This window comes from Podarcis pityusensis (genome assembly GCF_964106645.2).
Source record: "Podarcis pityusensis genome assembly, chromosome: 7".
NCBI classification, from domain to species: Eukaryota; Metazoa; Chordata; class Lepidosauria; order Squamata; family Lacertidae; genus Podarcis; species Podarcis pityusensis.
Genome location: NC_138031.1, coordinates 27,863,821 through 27,888,164, shown reverse-complemented (window position 1 = coordinate 27,888,164; position 24,344 = coordinate 27,863,821). Strand labels below are relative to the sequence as shown.

The 24,344-nt window shown below is 44.1% G+C and overlaps 2 protein-coding genes across 8 annotated transcripts in view; one reads left to right on the top strand and one right to left on the bottom strand.

Moving 5' to 3' along the window:
- The window catches only part of MMP16 (matrix metallopeptidase 16), a 188,700-nt gene extending 175,947 nt beyond the window's left edge, over positions 1–12,753 (bottom strand). Inside the window, exon 1 of one of the 2 annotated variants that reach the window (XM_081013433.1) lies at positions 11,931–12,753. In XM_081013433.1, the coding sequence (XP_080869559.1) occupies positions 11,931–12,062 (132 nt within the window). In that variant the 5' untranslated portion in view covers positions 12,063–12,753. The remainder of the gene's footprint in view (positions 1–11,930) is intronic. The other variant, XM_081013434.1, reaches the window with a different exon arrangement.
- Positions 1–24,344, top strand: part of LOC308481342 (uncharacterized protein) — a 97,089-nt gene that overhangs the window by 30,338 nt on the left and 42,407 nt on the right. For all 6 annotated transcript variants that reach the window (XR_013988566.1, XM_081013679.1, XM_081013677.1 and 3 more), the window contains one exon: positions 9,510–9,591. Coding sequence is in view for 5 of the 6 variants with exons in the window: in XM_081013679.1 (XP_080869805.1) it covers positions 9,510–9,591 (82 nt within the window). In the remaining variant the exon portion in view is untranslated. The remainder of the gene's footprint in view (positions 1–9,509; positions 9,592–24,344) is intronic.

The following is a 24,344-nucleotide window of genomic DNA, read 5'->3' as shown; positions in this document are numbered from 1 at the left end:
TTACGACCATCTTTGTAATGTCCCGAAACTCCTCTAGGGGGATTGTTGTAACTTTGTTTTCTCTAGTCCAAAAGTCCGATTGTTATCCATGTTTTCGCCATTTTGTATCCAAGTTTTAAAAAGTTGTAGCAAATTGTAACAAATTTAGCCAGCAAAGTTCTCATAATAAAATCCTCTCTGCTTTCCGACTTTGACAGCTACTTTGACAGCTGTCAAAATCTCCGACTCTTTTCACCAGGCTCTCTCTTCAATCACCCCGGTTCCCAGGGGGGGGGGTTACGTTTCTTCTCCCTCAATTCGTCCTCCAGCACAGTTCTTATAATTTCCCATCGTGGAATTCTTAGTTTTTATCAACAATACAAATCTTTTTGGACCTTGGTTTCCCCGTCCTTGTCTTAGAAGGTTTACAATAGGGGGGGGGACTGACTTCCTTTTTGGATCCCCCCCCGCTCGTGTCCAAATCGAAAGGAAATTCTTTTTTTTCCTCCTTTTAAACCCAGTTTCCAAATTACTCACGGGTTGTTGTTAAAAAGTCCGAATTTTCAATGGAAGAAGTCAGCGCTCTCCGCCGGATGGCATGCGGCTGCGCTCGGCAGGGATAGCAGAGGACTCAAAGCACCACGCTTCTCCCCGGCACCCGATCCGTAGCCTTTAAAAAGGCTCCTTCACGAGTCGGGAGGGCGCTGACGGTGCCAGCCGAGTCTCCATGTCCACGGCCCTCGTGGCCGTGGTTTTTAAGGGTCCCCGCATCGCCGGTGCGGTAGGACCCAGCCCCTGCCGAGCAGGCTCCCTCCGGAGCTCGGAGGGAGTCCGCCATTCGGCGATGGCGCCAACCCGGAAGTCCGTCCCATCTCTCTTTTAAATGTGGATTACAAAATATTTGCAGACATTTTGGCAAATAGATTTAAAAAAGTTTTAAATGAAGTAATTCACAAGGACCAGGCCGGCTTTCTCCCAGGTAGACATCTGTTTGCTAATACAAGGAACATTATTGACATTTTGGAACTTTTGCAAACAGATATAAATACAAAAGCAGTTTTAATTTTTATAGACGCGGAGAAGGCCTTTGACAATATCTCCTGGAAATTTATGATAGGAAATTTAAAAGAGATGGGAGTGGGACGGGGTTTTGAGAATGGGATTGAGGCGATATATTCAGAACAGAAAGCTAAACTGATAGTTAATAATGTGGTTACAGAAGAGTTTAAAATTGAAAAAGGGACACGACAAGGTTGCCCTATTTCCCCTTTGTTATTTATTTCGGTTCTGGAAGTGCTATTGAACATGATTAGAGGGGATCGGTTGGTGGAAGGAATTCAGGTCGGTCAAAAACAATATAAATTAAAAGCTTTCGCAGATGACCTGGTTTTGACCTTGCAGAAGCCAGAGCCTAGTACGAAAAGAGTATTACAATTGATTAATGATTTTGGTCGGGTGGCTGGATTTAAACTAAATAAACAGAAAACTAAGGTTTTGGGGAAAAATTTGACTGATACAGAGTCAGAACGGTTTCAGAATGAGACGGAACTTAATGTGGTTAAAAAAGTAAAATACCTAGGGGTAAACATAACAGTAAAAAATCTAAGTCTATTTAAGGACAATTATGAAAAATGCTGGACAGAAATCAAGAGAGACTTAGATAGTTGGTCAAAATTGAAACTTTCTTTGTTAGGCCGAATTGCCGCAATCAAGATGAATGTATTGCCAAGGATGTTGTTTTTATTTCAAACACTTCAGGTTTTGGACAAAACGGAGTGCTTTCAGAAGTGGCAGAGAGACATTTCTAAGTTTGTCTGGCAGGGCAAAAAGCCCAGAATTAAGTTTAAGATATTAACCGATGTAAAACAAAGAGGGGGCTTCGCCCTGCCAGACTTAAAGTTGTATTATGAAGCCGCAGCGTTTTGCTGGCTAAAAGACTGGCTACTTCTTGAAGACACTGATGTGTTAGATTTGGAAGGGTTTAACAATGCCTTTGGATGGCATGCATATTTATGGTATGACAAGGTTAAAGCAAATAAGGCCTTTAAGAACCATATTGTCAGAAAATCATTGTTTAATGTCTGGACAAAATATAAAGACTTGCTGGAAAATAAAACACCAAGGTGGCTTTCACCTTTGGAAGCCAAGGCCCGAAAAAGACCCAATATGGAGGCTAAATGGCCAAAATATTGGGAAATACTAGAAAAGGATGGAGACAATTGGAAATTGCAGAGTTTGGAGAAAATGAAAGACAAAGTGCGAGATTGGTTACATTACGCTCAGATTAAAGAAGTTTTTAAAAATGATAAGAAACTAGGGTTCCAGGTGGAGAAGTCGAAATTGGAAACAGAATTGCTAGAACCAAAGATTAAGGTACTCTCAAGGATGTATAACTTGCTGTTGAAATGGAATACACAAGATGAAATGGTTAAATCGGCTATGATAAGGTGGGCACAGGACATTGGGCATAATATCATGTTTGAGGACTGGGAGAGGTTGTGGAGTAATGGATTGAAATTTACTGCATGTAACGCTCTGAAAGAAAATGTAATGAAAATGATTTATAGATGGTATATGACCCCAGTCAAACTTGCCAAAATTTACCACCTGTCTGATAATAAGTGTTGGAAATGTAGAGAGTGTGAGGGAACGTTCTTCCACCTCTGGTGGACTTGCCCTAAAGTGAAGGCGTTCTGGGAAATGATTTATAATGAATTGAAAAAGGTATTTAAATATACCTTCACTAAGAAACCAGAGGCTTTCCTTTTGGGTATTGTCGGCCAAGGGGTGGCAAAAAAGGACCAGACATTTTTTATGTATGCAACAACAGCAGCAAGGATACTTCTCGCCAAACATTGGAAAACTCAAGATTTACCCACACTGGAAGAATGGCAGATACAACTGATAGACTACATGGAACTGGCTGAAATGACCGGCAGAATCCGTGACCTGGGAGAAGAGAGGATTGAGGAGGACTGGAAGAAATTTAAGAACTATTTACAAAAGTATTGTAATTTGAGTGAATGCTAAATAAGATGCTAGATTAAAATAACTGAGCACCACTAAATTTAGAAGTTTTTAAGAAAATAAGTAAGACTGTGAAAATTTAGCTCCTTCCGAGAATTATAAGATTATGAAATATAGAAGGGATATAAGAATTTAAATAAGATGATAAATTGCTGACAAAATGTTACAACGATGAAAGTGGGAGCGGGAGATGTGAGGAAGTCCAAAGAAAATGTGAAAATATGTTAAGATAAATGTTATATTGTTTATTATGTTTATTTTTATTGTAAAACCCAATAAATTGCTTTAAAAAAAAAAAATGAACAGAGAAGAGACTGACCAGGAAAAAGACCTTGGGGTCTTAGTGGATAGCATAATGAGTGTTTCAACCCAAAGTGAGGCAGTTGTGAAAAGGGCAAATTCCATGCTAGGGATCATTAGGAAAGGACGTGAAAATAAAATTGCCAATAACATAACACTATTATACAAAGAATGTTGAGACTAGACTTGGAATACTGTGTTCAGTTCCAGCCATGTCCCCTCAAAAAGACTATTGTAGAGATGGGAAAAAAAGGGCAACCAAAATGATCAATGAGATAGCACAAGTCCCTTAGGAGAAAAGTTTGGGGCTTTTTACTTTAGAGAAAAGCAAATAAGAGGAGACACGATAGAAGACACATAAAATTTTGTATGGTGTGGGAAAGTGGTCAGAGAAAAGCTCCTTCCTTCTTTTATACCAGTAGAATTCATGGACAGCCAACAAAGAAAGCTAAATGTTGGACAGTTCAGGACAGAGAAAAGAAAGTACTTCTTTACACTGTGCAACTACACTGTGCAAACTTGACTAGATCATGGATAGCGAGAGTTGAGCCCCTGGTCAAGAAGAACAATGTTGCAGGACCAGAATCAAGAAACCATTTCCAATCATTTTGGAAACCAGCTTCAACTTCAAAATTTGAGAATAGGTCCAATAATGAGCACAGTTCCTTCTAACAGGCATTACTACCATCTCAGGGTGGAATGCATGAAGAAGAACAATATGAAGACAGTTAATATGCTCCAAAATTCATAAGAAACAGGATATTCTTCACTTCTTCTTTTGAGTTTCCTGGGATGGTTTTTAATAAGCTCTCATTAGAATACTTCAGCATCCCAACGTCCTAATAATAACACACCAAAAAGTGAAGAGGGGTGTTGCTAACCCAATTTCTCCATACTTATTCCTAACAGAAATAGTGGCTCAAAAGCGCACACATAGCTTTCAGACTTTTACTTGGAATTAAGTCCCATTTAGTTCAGTGAGACTTACTTCCAGCTAAATGTGCTTTAACATACTTTACTTGGAAAAAACTTCAATTTTAAAATTGACACAGATAATTTATTGCTAAATATGCATAGGGATCAGGGTGTTAGATAAATGCAGAAACCTAGAAAGGTCATGTGTAGCAATTCAGTAACAGAAGACCATTAATTGTGAAGTCTGTTAGCAGTGAAAAGCAAGGAAGTTTGCAGCCACTGTTTGCCACGGGGAAGAAAATTCTACATTTTTGACAGCATTTCTCAGAGGTTTTGATTCCACTGTGTTATGTTCCATAATAAGCAATTAAACTGCCATGATTATTAAAAGGGGAAGTTTAAAGTCACTTAAGGAACTGCTTGTAGAAAAGCAAGGCTTGCTTTGAAAATCTCACTGGATTGCTCCTAAGTATTTACCAATGATGTATATGCAAGGCGGAACAACAGAAATAACATTGTGGTGGGAAATGGAAGCAAAGCTCTCAATCCTAACCATGTTTAATTAAAAGTAGGTGTCACTGCATACACAGAAAGTTAAGGATGTGACCTCTCAGCAACTACCGGATTTTCAGTTAATATTGACTCCTACAGGGGTTGACACCAGCACATCTAATTATAATGATATAGATTTATGAGGATTCTATGGAATTTTGACTTTCATGCAACTGTGATAAACCGGGGAGCAAACACTGGGCTAGAAAATAGCAACACATCTGATCAACTCTGATAAGAATTACCTCCAGACAACTAGGCTTTGAAATTTTATGAAATTTGGGGGACGGGGGCTATTTCTTAATTTCAAAAATGAATGATAAGTCAAGGTGACAGATGGGCTAATAACTTTTGTAGATTTGCAAGGCTCTGGAATTAAACTTCCCATCATGTATTTTTAACTTGATAAATGTGTAATCCAAGCCTCACCAAGAAGTTGGCTGAGAGTTTATGTGCTGCTCTGCTGGCAGAGAAGGCAGGATGATGGTGGAATGACACTTATATCACTGCAAGCCCACATGTCAGTAAAAAAACTCCACCAGCACAGATGTTCCTCTGGATGAGTAGCGGAATAATAAGATATGGAAGGGAATAGGAGAGGTGGGTGTTGACACATTACATCCAAAGTCCTTTCACTTCCTTGGCATTCCCACAAAAATGGCACGCCTCTCACTGTAGCCAACAGGTTGTAAGAAAAGCAAAATGGCAGTAACTTGACATGGCAGTTTCTCTCCCAGTAGTTCTCTTCTCCCACTGCTGGAAATGTGCAGTAGCCAAACCCTGCCCATGCTCCTAAAGTCTCTTATTTATTATTAGGGATTACAAGCAAGTTCAGGTTGCCAAATCTACAGAAGAACATGAAATACTGATCTATGGACACTGCAGTCCAAGTCATTGCCTGCCCCTATGTTTCATGGCACTGCAATTTGTTATTGCACCATATATCATGCATGTTAACAGCAGCATCCGCATTTTCTAATGGACCCACAACTCCTTTCTGTAGCAAAAAAAGAGCAAACATGATTTTGCCACACAACCCACCAGCCTCAGAGCACACAGGGGAAACATGCTGGGAGAACCATGACTAGGCTTATTCTTCTTCCTCTTTTGTCCTTGTATTATCTCCTATTCTAAAAATGTGTAACAAGTGCCATCTTCAAGAGGTTTTTATTTTATTTTATGCGAACCAGTTCAAGGTTTCCATCAAGGAAGAGATATATTAAATAAATAACTAGGTATCATCAAATAAGTAGAATAATGTGGTATTTCCACCCTCACTAAAGCTGGTTAGAAGAACACGAGAGTCTTCTTCTCATTTAATAATCCCCCTTCCTCAACCTGGCTATTATGCCACTGTTAGAGAGTGGTCTGCCTCCCAATGCTCTGGCTGGCATCAGTCAGGTAGTTGACTTTGACCTATATCCTCCCTGTTCACTACATCCTTCTGATGAGGCAAGTTCTTCCTTGCAGCAGTCAGTGGAGTGGGGTTGCTTATCTGGCTTCCCAACATGGAAGTTGCTGCCCGTAACTAAGCAGGAGAGGGGTGAGGCAGCAGGGAGGTTGGCATAGCGCAGGCTCAGCAGCAGAGCCAATCCAATGCTACTGTGCCATGCCAACTTTCCCCTCTCAGTCTACTGGCAGCAACCTCAGCACTGGGAAGCCACCCACACTGCCACACTGGTAGCTACTCCTTCCTTGCCGATTTCATGCTACTATGAATTACTTTTTATGTTGCCATAGTACTCTAGATTTGCTCTGCAGCAGCAGACTAAGACAATCTACCCTGTAAAATTGACTCTTAAGCCCAATCGTTGAACAAACTCGAGTGTAACAAACATTCAAGGATGACTTGACTCTTTGCGATGGCGTTAACCATCCATTCAACCAACCAAATCAGGACACAGAGTATTCAAGAGTAACAATTAAGCATGATGCCCCCAGTTCAAGAGCCTGCTTTCACACATATTGTTGTGTGCACCCAAACCAAATCCTCATTGATTTCAGAGACAGCAGATTTCTGCACACAATCAAATGAACAGATGAATCTAAAGCTCTTAGATCAATGGCACAGCCCTACATAACATGCAGATTAATTAGTTTATCATTTAAAATGATAAATTGCGGTCAAGGCCAAGACTGCCAATTCTGTATACCAAGTTCTGAACTGCCCGTGTTTATCGCTTTACTGAACAGGATTTCACATTGTCTATTGCATAGCCTTTTTATGTGACTAACAATACAGAAGTACGTGTCACAACCAGGGGTGGACCTAACTGCTCCGGCACCCGAAGTGGCAGGGGCGGGACGAACTGCCCATGGGGGCGCCGTGGTGATCCGCCCATGAGGGTGCCGCGGTGAGCTGCCCATGGAGTCCGCCTGGCGGACACAAGCCCTACGCTGCCATTTTGGGCATTGTGGGGCCCTGAGCACCGTGTCACTCCCAGGAGAGATGTGTGGCTTGGGCACGCTGCAGGCCAGACCCCGCGGTAAGTGCCGCCCCCCCCACAGTGTGTCATTTTGTCACCCCCTCAGGGGTGACACCCAGGGTGGGCCACACACCCCGCACCCCCTTCCTATGCCCCTGGTCACAACCACATCACTGAGGACTACCCCCTTAACAATGTCAACAATTATTTGATGATACTGAATACTGACATTTTTAGAGCTCTCACCTAGCAGAATTTGAGACTGCAACTCCAACAAGACATACAAAGAAAGGCATATACACATACACATAGTAATCTGAGCTCCAGTAATTCCATAAAAATATCACTAAAATACGAGATGGAAACCAGAAGAATCAGCCATTTCCAGATCAGGTATGGAGAGTATATGTTTGGAAGCCTCCTACTAAAACCAATTACAGATAGGTAGCCGTGTTGGTCTGCCATAGGAGAGACCTGGTTTGAACAAAGACATTGGATTCTTATCCCATTATACATGACTAAGCCATTTCTCACCTTCTCACCCCTTGCCTTTTCCTGTAAGACCTATTACAGTCGTTAAGAGTCGTCAGCAGGCTCATCTCAGCTATCTGCCAATCTCCCATTCCCACCACCCTTCTGAGTAATACCCCTCCCCACCTTCTCACTATATAGAAGGACTGGCAACTTCTGTTTCAGTGTATCTGAAGAAGTGTGCTTGCACACGAAAGCTCATACCAAGAACTAACTTAGTTGGTCTTAAAGGTGCTACTGGAAGAATTTTTTTTATTTTGACTACTAAAACCAAGTAATTGTGTCATGTTATACTCGTCTACTCAAAGGTAAGGCACACTGAGTTCAATAGTGCTTGATCCAATGTAAGTATAGAACTGCAGCCTAAGGGTTATAGCCAATGTTAGTTCTACTCAGAGTAGACCCATTGAAAATAATCACCATGACTTCAATCACTAACTTCAATCAGTCTTGTTGGCATTCATCTGCCTCAAGAGACAATGGGGTGCGCCTCCAGGGGTGAAGTCAAATTGCTGTGTTAACAACACCTAAATGACCTCCCTGGGGCACAAGCCTGGGCAGTGTGTATGGAGGTACTGGGCTGCCCAGATGACAAGACCCCCCTCTCAGCCTCAGTGATGTGGTCCAAAGGAAAGCCTAGCCATGTGTTTGGCACCAGATGGCTGCAGGAGTTGCCTGAAGGAGGAGCACAAGTGGCCACCCAACTGTCTGAGGGACTCCATTATGTAGAGTTTACTCTCTTAGCATTTTCATCTCCCGAAGATACCCCGCAAGGCAATGGAGGTTTGGGAGCAAAGTTTTCCTTCTCCTAGATGGACTACCTTCCCAGGTTGAAGAGCCCCATCTGCCCCTCGCTTCCCACTACAGCATGTGCAGAAACTACCTTCAGTCGGTCTACTCTGATTAAAACCTAGCTGGGTAGAACCCAGTGTTTACAAAAACAGATATTCACCATAAACCATGTCTGTATGTGCAACAGGTGGTGAGTGTGTGTGTACGCGCCCTCCTTTCAGTATTTGTTTTAATGCTACAAGAATGACCAAACAACAATATAAATAACACAGATCCATGTTGAAGTGGCCCTAGTGAAATTAAATTCCATTTCCTATGCTACCAACCATGTGAGCTTAGCCTCCATAAATCCATTACAATGGACTCTGGTCTACAGCAGCCCCCTCACTTCTATGTTTGTTTAAATTGCTCCTGGAACAGAATTTGCTGTGCTCAAGTAGGGATGGGTTCTCCGTGATTTATTGTCCTGTGCAAGTGTTTTATGGGTCTGGTGCTGACACAGAGAAATCCATGGCACAGAGTCACCCAATCGCTGCCAAGTCCTTAGCCTCACGTTCCCTCTGCATTGTGGCTCCAGCTACTCCGGGGTGTTTGTTTGTTTTTTACAACAACAAATGGCACTTGAAAAGCTCTCAGCCTTACTGAGAGATAAATGTAAATTAATTTCCCTTCAGCCTGGTAGCAGAGACCATGCTGATCTCAAGGAGGCAGAAGACGATAAGGCAGGACACCGCTCTTTGCTCTCAAGAGATTTATTCCAGAACCAGAGAAATCCCAGCCACCTGCTCCCCAGACAAACCAAGTGTGCTAGCCTCCAGGAATGGCAAAGATCCTTCTATGCCTGGATTATTCCACTTTAGCTTTTGAAATGGCCTACAGAACAGAGCAGTGGTGGCTAATGTCTACTAGGAGGGCATGGCTGCTAACTGTAGGCAGAGCCAGAAGTAAGAACTGAATGCACACCCTCTCCACACCTCTCTTTTTCAGGTGGCCAGAGGCAAAAAAGAAAAAGAAAAAGGAGAGGGTCCTTTGTTGAACAAAACCAAACTCTTGAATTTCACAGATTCAGGTAGGTAGCTGTGTTGGTCTGACACAGTCGAGATATATATATATAGTGTCCAGTAGCAGCTTAGAGACCAACTAGGTTTGTTCTAGGTATAAGCTTTCGTGTGTATCTGAAGAAGCGTGCATGCACATGAAAGCTTATACCTAGAACAAAATTAGTTCGTCTCTAAGGTGCTACTGGACAATTTTATATACAGTATGTTTAGATATAGATAGATAGATAGATAGATAGATAGATAGAATTTCACACTTTCACACATGACCTTCCAATTATACAGTGGCTCTGAAGCACGACTATGAAACATTGTATCAGGAAGCGGGAAAACACTAAACCCACTTCTCCAACTTTTCTTCATTCATAGTTTTCCCTCCTTACTTCACTGCTCCATGTAAGTTTAGTTTCTCCCCCTTGCTACTTACTGGTGTCTTCCTAGATTCCCTAAACTATCCTTTCACTCCTCATGTCCTAGCACCATCTGCTGCTGGCCTGCGTCCTGCAGAGTAGGCAGCTGGCACAGCAACTAGCTGTGGCAGGAGGAAATGCTTCTGGAGCTGGAAAGCCTACCGGACTCCCTGCATGTGGCACTATCTAGGCGTGATGCTATTGGGTGGCTTTTTCCCCTTCCCCTTGGCAGTCTCCTCCACTTCTCATTGGAAGAATGAGCGTAAAGAGGGGGATAAATGATGTTCTAGAGAGCAGAGTGAGTTTGGCTAAGTGGCACTCCTGCCACAGTCAGCTCCAAGAGCCATAACCAGAATTAGGCCAAAGGGTGTCAGGCATTGCTCACACCTTTCAGCCTAGCCCTGTGACAAGACATCTGGGGAAAGAGTTGGCAATACAGGGTTGTGGAAGGAAGCCAAAATGAAATATAGCCAAGACGGACTAGCCAGGATAGCCCTGAAATAATAGATGAATGTGACCAGGTTTGGAAAATTCAGTCATAGACAAGTATCCTTAGAAGAGAAAGACAAATTATATTATTGACATACACAGAAAATGTGAGTCTTGTGTGGTCAGACTAAAGAGAGTCTCCTCTTGTGGCTAAAAAAGGGGGGGACACATCCAGAGAAAGGCTTGAGATCCTGAGAGCCAGAAGAACAGGAGTTTGTGTGGAAGAAAATTTCAAATGTGCATGAGTAAGAGACACTTTGGGTCTGAAGAAGCACAGGGGTCAGCAAAGGATTGAGCTGCAGGTGTGTAATCAGTAAGACGGATCAAGTCTGATACAGGAATGGGAGTTGTTATGGTTCGTGTGGTCTCTTTCAACTCCTGAACCAGCAGCAGTGGGTGAGCAAGATGAAAGGAGGCCATGCATAAGGATGATAACATAAGGGACAAACTGGGACTGCTTTGACAGACAGATGGACAGACATTATGGTGCGAAGCATATGAGAAAAGGACAAAAGCTGAGAAAATGCAGCACACTTAATAATCAACCACACTTAGGCTGCGACTCTATACACACGTTAAGTGAAGGCAAACCCCACCGAACTCAATAGGCATTACTGCTGAGTAGACATATACAGGGTTTGTGCTGCAAAAGCCAGATCCAGTGTCTATACATTGGGCTGAGGCTAAAAACTGGGGGAGTAGTAGGGTGTGGATCCCAGCTGAAGTCTAGCCGTGAACCCAGAACAGATCCCATCCAGATGCTGTTCACCTTCTCACATTTTAACTAACTTCACAAAGTTCCTCTCCACCTCTTAACAACGCCCGCCTCCCTTCACCGCCCCGTTTGCAGCTGCCTGAGGGGACATCCGTTTAGCCATTACAGCAGCCCCTGGAGCAAAAGTCCACAGGAATGTTTCAAAGTGACAAAAGAAACCTTGTCCTGTTCAATGAATGCCTTTTCCCTCTCCACTTTCATTTAAACAATAACGCCCTGATCTTAGCAATATAAATTCATGCCCCCTCCCCAAGTTAAACCCCCATTCAGACTGTTCTTGAGTCTTAATGTCACGTACGGATGCATGCGCGTTTTGGAGAGGTCCACTTCACCACCACCCCGATCTCTTTTTAAAGTAGGGGAGGGAGAATACTGCCAGGGCGCAATGGTGAATCCCCCGGAGCCCAGCATCGTGGCTTTCCGCCGTCCTGGGCATCAAGGGATCCTGAGACCAAGAGGCGGCTCACCAGAAACGGGAAACTCTGTTGGCTGCAGGAAGGAAAAGCGTCCTGGCTGCGCTCGCAGAAGCGACTGCTGGGGAGGTTTGGGATTTCTCCTACACCCTATTATTTTTTTATTTTATTTATTTATTTCTGCACGTTGAATCAATGCAAGAAGCAACCCAGACAAGAGAGGAAACACACCACAGAGAGACATAGATGTGCATAGATCTTACCTCTACATTGAAATACTGCTCCGCTCTGCACCCAGTAGCCCATAAAATCCAAAGCAAGGCTTGCAAGAAAAACACCCTGGAATGATGCACGAAATCCCCCCGGCTTGCAGTGCTGAAGGCGAGTAAGATCATAGTGAACTGTGCTTCAATGGAGAAGGCAGAGACGGCGGGCGAGCGGGAGAGAGAGAGAGAGCGCGCGCTCCTTGCCTTCGCTGCCTTCCTCCTCCTTCTCCACCTCCTTCTCCCTCTTCTCTCTCTCTCCCCTTCCGAACAGCCAAAACAAAAACACAACACGCACACTCGGGTGGGTTTCTCTCTCTCTCTCAAATGGGAGAAGAGGGGAGGGGGAGAGATTCCCCCCGCGCTGTCGAGGAGGAACAGCTCGACGCAGGTTCACCTCCAGAGGCAGCAGCAGGAGGAGGAGGAGGAGGAGGGGAGAGGAGACCCTTCAGTCCAGGACGCGGCGCGGCGGCATCGAGCTCGGTCAGCTCTTCCACATCCTCCTCCTCCTCGCTCGTCCCGTCCGGGAGGGAACGCGGCGTCCAAGTGCAGCTGCGGCTCCGGCGAGGCGCCTCGTTTGCACAGCAACCGCCTGCCTCCGCCTCCGCCTCCGCCTCCTCGGGCTGCGGCCCCTCCTCCGGCTCGCCAAGGCCTCCTCGGCTGCCTGGCCGCCCGTGCTCCGCTTCCCCGGCTGCGCTTATGCCTCTCGACTCGCCCCGCCACTCCAGAAACGTTCATCCGTCATCTACATAACTCCTCCTCCACCACCTCCTCCTCCTCCTCTTCTTCCTCGCGCGGACCTGAGAGGGGACCGCCCTCCCCAGGCTCCTCGGGGGGGAAAGGAGGGAAGGAGGGGTCCGCCGGCGCCTGCGTGGATATCTGCCGCCTCGGCTCCGGCCAAGGCCAGCCCTGGACGGGGTTTGGTGGGGAGAGGCAGGGAGGAGGTTCCTTGTAGGGCTGGGTGGAGGAATGAATGGGATCGCAAAGGAAATGGGCCGCTGAAGAGGGGGAGGGGGTTTGGAAGAAACACCCACTCCCCAGAGTGAGACGCCTTTGTGCTTCTGTCCACACAATGGGAGTTAAAGAGATGTCCGCTATTTTCCTTTTCCTTTTTTTTTGCGTGTAAAAAAAAAATGGAATCTTCTTCTGATTGAGTCGCAAAGTCACACCTTTGTTTAGGCTCTTCTCTTTTTGTCACACAAGCACGGCAGGTAAGGTCTCTTAACACCCCGCCCCCCAATAATATGTATAAATATTCCAACGACAACATCCCTGTTTTGGATTTCGGGAAGCAGAGTTTGAGGACGGCAACGTTGTCAGGACTAAGGGACGAGGGAGTTAGGAAGGTGGTGGAATCATCTCTTAAAGAAGCAAAGAGGGGAAGATGAAAGGGCGTTAGTTGCCTTGATCTTAGCAGAGACAAAAGGCGGGGGTTGCGCTCAGCGGCGTTAAACTCCCCTTGACTTTATTTCTCAGTAAACGCTCAGGTTGCTACAGGCAGGGAATCGGGACGTGTTAACAAGGTTTTAGGTAGGAAACAAGGGTGACCGTTGTAAAGAAAACAATGATTCACACAGCTTTGGAGCAGAAGCAAAGGGTTAAATCTTTCACTGTGTAGCAATGGGGGGGAAACTGCCTTAAGGTTGTAGAACTGCCTTTCTTGGAAGTTTGCAAGGGAAGGCTGGACAGACGCTTTGAATACATGATATCCTACTTTGCATATGAGGGTTGGACTGGGATGATTCATTGGTTCACCTCTTGCTCCCTGATGGTTACCTGGATGGAATAAGGAGTGTCTTGAGTGTCTTTCACATATTGTAAAGTGAGGCTGTTCCATTTTGTTTCATTGGAATGTGATGATACAAGGAACAGGCACACTTCTCCACACTGCTTATGAATTGTTCTTATATCTGCTGACTTCCCCTGGCCACCCTCTTCCCTAGTAAAGGTAAAGGGACCCCTGACCATTAGGTCCAGTCGTGACCGACTCTGGGGTTGTGGCGCTCATCTCGCTTTATTGGTTGAGGGAGCCAGCGTACAGCTTCCGGGTCATGTGGCCAGCATGACTAAGTCGCTTCTGGCAAACTAGAGCAGCGCACGGAAACGCCGTTTACCTTCCCGCCAGAGCAGTACCTATTTATCTACTTGCACCTTGATGTGCTTTTGAACTGCTAGGTTGGCAGGAGCAGGGACCGAGCAACGGGAGCTCACCCCATCACGGGGATTTGAACCGCCGACCTTCTGATCGGCAGGTCCTAGGCTCTGTGGTTTAACCCACAGCGCCACCTGCGTCCCTTACCTCTTCCCTAGATGCTTGCAAATTCCACTGAATGCGCATAGGGTTCATTTTCATGGATACTGGGGACATTGAGCTGTGGGCTTTGGAGCTGCCATAAAACATGCAATTCTCACATCCTCTTAGTGGACTAAGAATCTGGTCCATGATGTGGGATGGTCCTATGAGAGCTCAGCCTCACAGAGAGTATATATGCTTTTTAAAAAAATTATTTTGAAAGAGACTAGGTCTTGGATGATGATATGAACTTAGCGGTGATACGAACTGGTAAAACAGTGAGTGAATTTAACCAATTGATTTGTCAGACCCACCGAAACCTTGGGTTGTTATCCTTAGTTTCTAGTATATCATCCATAGAGGTCAATTTCTGTTTGCCAGTACAGTACAATTGTCAATCTTTTATTATCTCTAATATTAATTAATGATGAATTCTAGAATATAGCATTTAACAGATATTTCAGATGCACAAGTGCTTGTCGCAAAATGATTGGCAGTCAAATCCTCAGCCAGTCCTGTGTATCAAAATTTACTGAAATAAGCCAATGAAGATTCCAGATTCAGCCTGACATCACGTGTCTCATACGCGACTGGTTGAAATAAAACTGTGAACAAAGTAGTAATAAAAAACTGCTTGCATCTGTGTACCACAGAGCAATGGCCCCTCTTGCAGAATATGTCCCTGGGATCTAGTATACGTATCCCAAGGTACATGTCCATATCTGTTATACATTTTAAGGGACATTTTACAAGCCATTTTAAGGGCACTTTATAGAATTGGAACCTTTTCCCTATACAAATTATTAGAGGCCCCCTGGCCTCATTCATCTCTTTTTCCATTTTTTAAAGGGAAAATGGCACAGGTGATATAACTTGAGAACATGCACATGGAGTGTTTTAGACCCAGAAGTTCTAAATTTTTAACAAACCCTTTTCCTGGTAGTAAGTCATTCACTTTACTTGATAGTACCTGTGCCCATGGCAAAGAGCAACAAAGTAATATGTCAGCAGCACAAGTGTTTCAGCTTTATTGACCCATCTGTAGAAAACAATCAGTTCTTCATATTTTGTATCGGTAGGATCGGATGCTGGAGGCCTAAAGTCTGTGTAACCTTGTTGCTTTACATGTGTTCAGCCGAGTGCTCTCTTCCCCACCAAGATATTTTGTTGCTATGGCAATCAAAAATATTTCCGTTACGCTCAGTTCACACACTAAGTCAGTCCCACATATTATTTCAAAGGTGATAAAATGGAGGTTAGTGATCTGGGGACACCATCGAAAGAGGTTTGTGGGTTTTTAAACAAAAATAAAATAAAATTTCACATTTTACCAAATAACAATTCTCATTTTTTAAACACAATTGTGCATTTCCTGCTTCTCATTTTTTTAAAAAATGAAGCCTTTAATGATATCACTATCTTGAATAGATATGTCTGGCCTATATAAAGTTATAGAATTGTTAGGTTCTTCCACACTAGAGGGAGATATACATGTCTTTCATATTTCATATTTAAACTGAGGTTGTATCTACTACAACATCTGCTGAGTTTTGAGTGATTTTGTTTTTTTCCATTTTGCATGAAAAGATAACATTACACATATTTTCAGTGAAAATGATCACAACTTGAAGCAGATTTATCCTCCTTCATTTGGTTATATCTAGAGAACACACTAAATGTCCACTATGGAAACAAAATGTTCCGTTCCATGAAATGATCCAAAATGCACCAGACTGAAGTTTGTATGGATGTCATGACTGAGAATGCTGCTTTCTTAGGCAGGATCCCTTGGAGAAGAAACATGTGTAATCAGGTCCAATTCAGAATCAATGATAAGACAAAGTCAAAAAGCGGATCATCTGTAGTTTATGATAATATTGTTATAGGTTTGGAGTGGATGATATTGGTGTGGTCCTTCCAGCCCTGTAATTCTGTATCCAGTGATGTTTAGAATCTAGTAGAAGAAACTATGGAACAAGTCAGACCAATCTCTTTATAATGACCTTAGCTGGCAAGTTAAGTACTGCCATTTACATGTCCAAAAAGGTTGCCTTCTTGCTATTTTGACAAATAGGTGGGTCTTTTAACAGCTCACCTGGGTGAATGCCACTTCATCCTAGGATGGAGAGCATTAGGCCAAGGAGGCCTATGGGAGTGAATTTTTGCTGATGCTAGAAACTGAAGACACGGAGGCTTGTTTTGCTCTGTGCTGGAACCAAAACTATCACTTGGAGATCTCCCTATAACCTAATGGGGGAGGCAAGATCTGTTGGGATGTTAATGTTGTGAGCCCTTCCATGCTCTGTTCAGTTTGCATATATGTATAAATAAAACATATATCCTAAAGGCACCACAATCTCCATTGACCTTCATGCCAAGGAAATTGGGCCTTGCATAGGTGCAGGAACCCCCAAAGCTTCTCAACACTCAGAGATTGGGATGTGTGCAACAAAATTGATATAATTATTCCAGGAAGTCAAATGGAAACGTGGGATGGCCCAGTCGGGATGCAGGAACAGAAGGTGAAAGGAAGCAATGTTTGGGATCATTCATCAAAATCATGCAACATGGAATGAGGGGAGTGACCAAGATAGGTCCTAGCTATTGCTCTCGTGATCAAAGCTGGATCTAGAAAAACAACTATTCTGTACTGCTCATGTCTAGCATTTTAAATTCACAAAGAGAAGGTCGGACATTAGCAGCAGGGAGAGGGGAAGTCATGATGGAAGAGTGAAACATAGTGATACTCATGTTCACTGGGTGTGTCCAGTACAATGCGGCCCAGGGAGTCACTTAGGAGATAAAAAAACAAGGCCTGGTATGGTGTACACATAGTAGCTTTTGCAACCTTACCATAATATTTAGGTCACAAAAAGGCAACATGCTTTCCAGGCTGCTGGATCAGTTTCCAAATAAAGACCAGGGATAAGGAATCTGCTCCCTTGAAATCTTGTTGGACTCCAACTCCCATCATTCCTGGCCATTGATCATACTGTATTAGCTGGGGCTGATGGGAGTTGGAGTCTTGCAACAATTGGAGGGCCACAGGTTCCCTATCCCTGGTGTATGCCATCAGACGCAGTAGTAAGCAGTTTCTGAGTCAGCTGTTTCTTACCCTTTTGGCACTGACATTTTTATTCCTTCAAGCAGATCAGATAGCCATTCTTGGAAGAACTCATCTGAACTATTTGGCAAGCAATCCAGTTTTGAAAGGAAATAAATAAATGCTATGGAAAGTATATTAAAGACTTTTCTGCCCTAGCTGCACACTAGACTTTCTGCATAATTGCACAGGAGCTGTAATTGTGAGCCCTCTGAACAGTCAAATACTGGTCTGTTCAAAGTTGCTACCAGGGAACAGAGGTGGGATTTACAATGCAAAATGCAGGGAATAGGTGCTAATGTAATGGTGAGTCAGATGGGAGAGGCAAGGTCATGTAGCCTTGTCGATATGGAAACAGCAATACTGATTGCATACGTCAAGTGACGGTATAGCAGCTCAGTGAGGACAGAAGAAAGGTGATGCTATTCTGAGAAAAATAGGATGAGGTAACAGAACCAGGAAAGAAGCCGGAAGTTTAAAAATCAGCATGATGTGATTCCAGGATGGAACAGGTCATGAGATCACTTATGAGAAAGGCTTTTGAGAACCATGTTTTTCAAAAGGATATTTTGTTGATGCATATTTGAAATGATGCATTTGGTGGGCGGGTGGAAAGAAGATTAATGACAGGAATTCTGCCATTTGTTGTGTTCTCTATGTCCCTGGTTAGCAAAGTGCAGTGTCTTATTTTGCCTCATCCACTTAGCTGGAATAGGAGTATCTAAATTATTTGCAGAAATGGATCGCCAATGGATTATTGCCCTTCTAAAGGATATAAACAACTTATGGACATTTTAAATCAACAGAGGGGAGAAAAAACCCTAGTGAGTTGTGTTTTGTCTTCTAATGAATGGCCAAGACTATGGACTGCATATACATTTATTTATTACTTTATTACATTAGCACCCCAGCTTTCCTTCAAGGAGCTCAAGGAAGTCTACTTCCCTCCCCATTTTACCATAACAACCCTGTGGGATAGGTTAGGCAGAGAGTTTGTGATCAGCCCAAGGTCTTCCAGTGAGCTCCATGGCCAACTGGAGATTTGAATCTGGACCTGCTTAGTTCTATCCAATACTCTAACCACTACATCACACTTCACCATTTTCATTTATTCCTTTATCAGCTTTTATTCCTTTATCACTGCAGTATTTTAGGTTACATTCAGGTTACATTCAACAACATGGTCAGGAACTTAGAGAACAAACTTCATGATTGAGCTGACTGCAGATATTAATTCTTGCTTTCCCAATCCTCTTGACTAAAGAAAGGGATGGTGAATCTGTTTCCCTCCAGATGTTGTTAGACTCCAGCTCCCTTCAGCTGCATCCATCATGGTCAGTGGCCAGGCATGATGGGGACTGCAGTCCATCAACATCTGGAGGGCCACAAGTTCCCTATTCCTGGCTTTAAAAATATGGCCATGTCAAAACTGACAGGGAACATATTAGGCACAATGATGTCAAGATTGGCAAATTGCCTGATGTACAAATAAATAAAAGACAAACCATGGTCATTGCTAAAATGTTGGACTACAAATCTAATGTGAGAGCCTTTCCTGAAGTTGGCAAATAAGACGTATAGCAAAAATTCATTATAGGGCTGTCATGTCCAAATACAAAATTATGCCACTAATTCTGTAGATTTCATCATTCTGTTTATTGAGACATATATCTGTCATTACCTGAGAGTCCAGGATTGGGAAAGACACTGAGTCAGAGGCTATAGTGTTACCAAATAAGGAATCAAACTGACTTCCTGGCTCTAAGCCTGGTGCTGTTGATGAGGGAACCACTGAATCTGAAGCTGGCAGGCAGGAGGCCAGTGAACCAGATGCCACAGCACCAGAGTCTGTGGAACTGCCAGAATCCTCTCAGTCACCGTCCCCTGAGCCTGAAGAACAGTGCCACCCACGGTATTTTTCTAGTCCATTGTCATTGGGAGCCCAGGAGGCTATGGGATGAGAAGTGCCCATATTTAGGCTTGGGTGTTGCCACTTACAGAGACTCTATGCCTCCAGAGGGGACAGAGGCTAGGAGTGGTAAATTTGGACTAGAGACTCCAAAAGGCCTCAGTTCACTTCCAGTCCTTTTTGGAGCAAGTTGCTCAGTAGGAACTCTCCATGGTGCTGCAGCAAGTAACCTGCCTTGCCCCATGGTCTTCTGTGCAGGACCAGAGCAAGCCAGTAGCTGTACCTTCAAAGCTCAGGGAGGTTAGCTGAATGCTTTTACACCTGTTCGCTGGATCTTCAACAAAAATGCTTTTGTGTGACTGCAAGTCTGTTTTGCCACTGTGAACTCCTAAGAAGAAAATGTACATAAAACTTTTGCTCGTTCAGCAACTCTGCCACCCTAGGTGCCCAGCATGGTTCTTTGCCAGCTGGGAACAAAAAGGGTTGGAATTTTTCATAGGCTGTGGTTTTCCATTTTTGCTTCCTTCTAGTGTAAATCTTTGACTGCTAAATATTACTTGCACAGATAACCAAATACTGTGAGCTGAATGTATTTAAATTATTCTTTGTTCACATATAGCTTGTTTTGATGATGATGATGATGATTTAAATTCATACCTTGCCCTTCCTCCCAAAGTGGCCCAAAACAGCAAATACACAAATGCAGAAAAAGTCTAAACAATACTCATTACTAGCAGTTTTTGAATGATTTGAATCTTTTTCTGATATACCTCTTGACTTTTCAAGCTTTGCAAATCTTCTCATAGGTGTGTAGCAAACAAAACAATTTAAGAGCTCAGCAAGATGATTGAGCGGGTGGCACACCTGGAGGATGTGGACCATGTGGATCCCTTCCAAATGGGATTCAGGCCTCATCATTGGACTGAAACTGCTTTGGTTGATGATCTCCAGCAGGCTAGGGGCAGAGGTGAAAGCTGTTTCCTAGTTCTATTGGACCGGTCAGCAGCCTTTTATACCACCAACCATGACATCCTTCTGGACCGTCTAGAGCAGGCATAGGCAAACTCGGCCCACCAGATGTTTTGGGACTACAACTCCCATCATCCCTAGCTAACAGGACCAGTGGTCAGGGATTATGGGAGTTGTAGTCCCAAAACATCTGGTGGGCCAAGTTTGCCTCTGCGTGGTCTAGAGGAGCTGGGAGCAGTGCGCTCTATATGGGGCTACCTTTGAAGATGACTCGGAAACTACAACTAATCCAGAATGTGGCAGCTAGACTGGTGACTGGGAATGGCCGCCAGGACCATATATATATATATATATATATATATATATATATATATATATATAAAATATTTATTAGTGGTTTCAGAATTATAAGGGAAAAAAAGAAACATTAAAAAAACAACACTATAATACATAAAAAGAAAAGAAAAAACACAAAAACCAATACAACAATACAACAAAAAGATAAAAAGAAAAAAGAAAACGACACAGATCAAAATTACATATCTAAAACTTCCATTTGCTTGTTTCATTGACTTCCTCACACCTCCCTTTTTGTATTCTAGTTTAATTAGTTATTTCAGCAAATTCTTTCCATCTGTCTCAATTTTTGTTAAAAAATTTATCCTAACCTAATTTAACCTAATAATTAGCTCAACAAATCCTTTCCATCTTTCCCCATATTCTATTATTCAAATTACCTTATTTTATTTAACCTTATCTTACCCTAAAATACCTTAAAGCTTGAATCTTAGTTATCAAATATACATTACTCCTGATATCATTTCTGCTAAAGTCATATAATTTCATTCCAACATTTTCCCTAATATTCATTAATTTTTAGCCAATTCCCTAAATAGAAAGTTTTCTTTATAAATTTTCTTCCAATCTTCATCCAACGTCCCTTCTTCCTGGTCTCAGATCGTGTCAGTCCTTACTGTCCATTCCATCTAGTCCATCAACCTGGAAGCCTTATGTCCGAGGCCCTTAAGTCTCTTCCATGTCCCTTCTGCAATTCTTCTTCTTGTTGTTTATACTTGCCCTTTTCCTTGTCTTTTGTTGGTCTCTTTCTTAGTTTCTTTCCTTTCTCATTGAGGAGTAGGCCTCTGGGGGATTCCAAGCCAAAATTGTCTCCATCTCCCTTCATCAAGCCCGCCCATTCCCCACAGTCCCACTCCTCACAGTCCTCGATATAGTCCAAAAAGTATTTAAAAGCATATTCCAAGGTCTCTCCAACGTTAGGAACCTCCTCAGCTCCAGACTCCCCCTGGCCCACTCCAACTTCAATCTTCAATGACAGCGGCTCATGCTCCTGTAGGGCCTCGGGAGTCTCCATTTGTATTATTTGGGGTGCAACCGCATCCTCCTCCATTATCTTCTGCACTTGCCCAGTCAGTACAGATTCATGAGTTGGTCCCTGAATAATTTCTGTATCAATATTCCCTATTTGCCCACAGTTATTAACCACAACAGTCAAATCCATTTTCTCATTCATCAAGTCCATCTTCTCATGCATCTGTTCCAGCAAGGCACTTGTCTTGCATAAGGCAAGCACCCAGTCTTCCTCCCTGCTCATCTTTAGTCAAGGTCAAAAAAGCCTGTTCCCACGGTCTTAATCTCACATCTGTTGAGCCCTCAAATGTACTGCAGCAACAATTTGACAAGCTCCCTCTAGAGGAGGCAATTTCTATTTGTATCCATTTTTTTTAAGGCAAGTCCAACAAAGGAAAATTACTTTCGTTTTTCAGATATTTTTCAGATATTTTGTTTCTTTAAGATGCAAAAGGCAACATTGGAATCAGCTTGTTTCTCTTCTTTAGCTATCTGTCAAAATATTCCATTCACAGTCAATGAACCTCTCCAACAATTTCTGTCTCTGACACCCCGTTCCCAGGTTAGAGACGGTGGAAGCTTATCTTTCTTCACTCCCTCTCCTGCTAGGGTTGAACAAAGTCCCCCCCCCTTTTTTTCCTGCTTCCAAGGGGGTTTCAGTAATTTTGAATGAAGGAAATTTAGACTTTTTTGACAGCTTTCCAGGCCTTAGCTTACAAAGTTTTTGCTTTAGTCTATATACAAAAAGCGGAAGGCGGACTTCCTGTTTTGAACCTTCCCGCTTCGATACCAAATTAAGAAATTTCTTGATCCAATTTTCCGTTCCTACTCACAGGTACTTGTTTTAAATCCAATTGTCCACAGGAAAAAGTCAGTGCTCTCCGGCAATGGCTATGCAGCTTCACTCCGTGAAAGTAGCAGTCAGTTCGCAGCACCGCGCTTCTCACCCCACTTCGCTCCGGAGCCCCTAAATGGGATTACCTGCGAGTAGGGGGGCGCTCCTGGTGCCCTGCCAAACCCCACGTTCCCAGGCTTCCTCTGCCTGGGATTTCTAGCGGGTCCCCACCTTCGCCGCGGCGGAAAGACCCAGTTTCCACGGAGCCCGTTCCTCCAGACGGAGGAGCTCCGCCATTCACCGATGGTGCTGACCCGGAAGTCCTGTCACCAGGACCATATAACACTGGTCCTTAAGGTTCTTCACTCCCAGTACGTTTCCAAGCACAATTCAAAGTGTTGGTGCTGACCTTTAAAGCCCTAAATGGCCTTGGCCCAGTGTACCTGAGGAAGCGTCTCCACCCGCATCACTCAGCCCAGACACTGAGGTCCTCCTCTGAGAGTCTTCTGATAGTTCCCTCACTGTGAGAAGTGAAGTTACAAGGAACCAGGCAGAGGGGCTTCTCAGTAGTGGCCCCCTTCTTGTGGAATGCCCTCCCTTCAGATGTCAAGGAAATAAATAACTATCTGACTTTTAGAAGACCTCTGAATGCAACTCTGTTTAGCGAAGTTTTTAATGTTTGATGTTTTTAGAAATGTTGCAAGCTGCCCAGAGTGGACAGGGAATGAAAATCATCATCATCATCATCATCATCATCATCATCATCATTATGGCTGAACAAAATATGGCAATATGCAGGTGTCAGGGGTTCAGGAGCAGAGGCAAGGGCAAGGGAGGAAACAGAGAGCGAGGGAGAGGAGGCAGAAGAAAAGATGAGTGATGACGACGACCCGAGATCTCCGAGTCTTTCCAGTGAATCAGAAGATTCACAGAAAGGAGCACCAGTGGCCAGGGCAAGGGGGGAGCCTAGGGGGACACCCCAAGAAGATAGAGCCAGAGGGGACTCAGAGGGGAGCAGTTGGAAATCAGGACCCGCGTCACCGCCAGAGAGCAGGGAAGAGGAAGGGCGCCAGGGATCAAGCGCTGGCAGCTCACAACAGGGGGGAGGGCACGAGTCAGGAGTGGCCACACCTCCATCGGGGAGCGAAGAAACGGTCAGACGGAAGGTGGAAGGTTGGGCGCGCGTGCCAAGTTCAAATGCACAGGAAGGTGGCGCAGTAGGCAGCCCGGAAAGGGAGCCAGGTCCTAAAGCCCGCCGAAAGGAGGGAGAAGAGTCAGGGGGGTCAGCGTCAGCGTCAGAGGAATCCCGGAAGGAAGAGACCCCGGGGGGCAGAGGGACCCAGAGAAGAACAGTCAGGCGGAAAAGGTGGAGCAAGGCTAGGATATTAAGTTGGTGTACAAGGGGCGGAGACTCAGATGGAGCTTCGCCGATCTAACCATGAGACGTAGAGTTGCACGCAGCAGCTTGAGAATGGAAACTGTAACTCAATAAAGACTTTTATTTAATGATCGCTGGCTAGCGTGATCCTCTGTGAGCTAGGATCTGGAAGCAGCTCTGACAGTAAGCTCCATCTCTAGATTGTGGGCATCTACGTCCTCGCGGAGAGGAGAGAAAGCGGGTGCCTACTAGCGAGCTCACGAACGGCAGACAACATGACGGCCGAACAGCAGATAGTGGAACTCAGAGAAGCAGTGACACGACTGAATGCCGAGGCTCTTGCATCCAGGAAGAGAGAGGAGGACGCAGCTGCCGCCTACAGGGATCTCCAGGTCAGGTTGGAAGTGCTTACGAAGCAAGGGCAACTGACACCCAAACCGGAGGGGATTGGGTTGGGGAGACGAACAGGCGGTCTGGTCTCTCACTTCGATGGGAATTTGCAACAGTACCCCAACTTTAGAGCAGATGTAATGTGTGCACTGCAACTGCTGAACAAAGA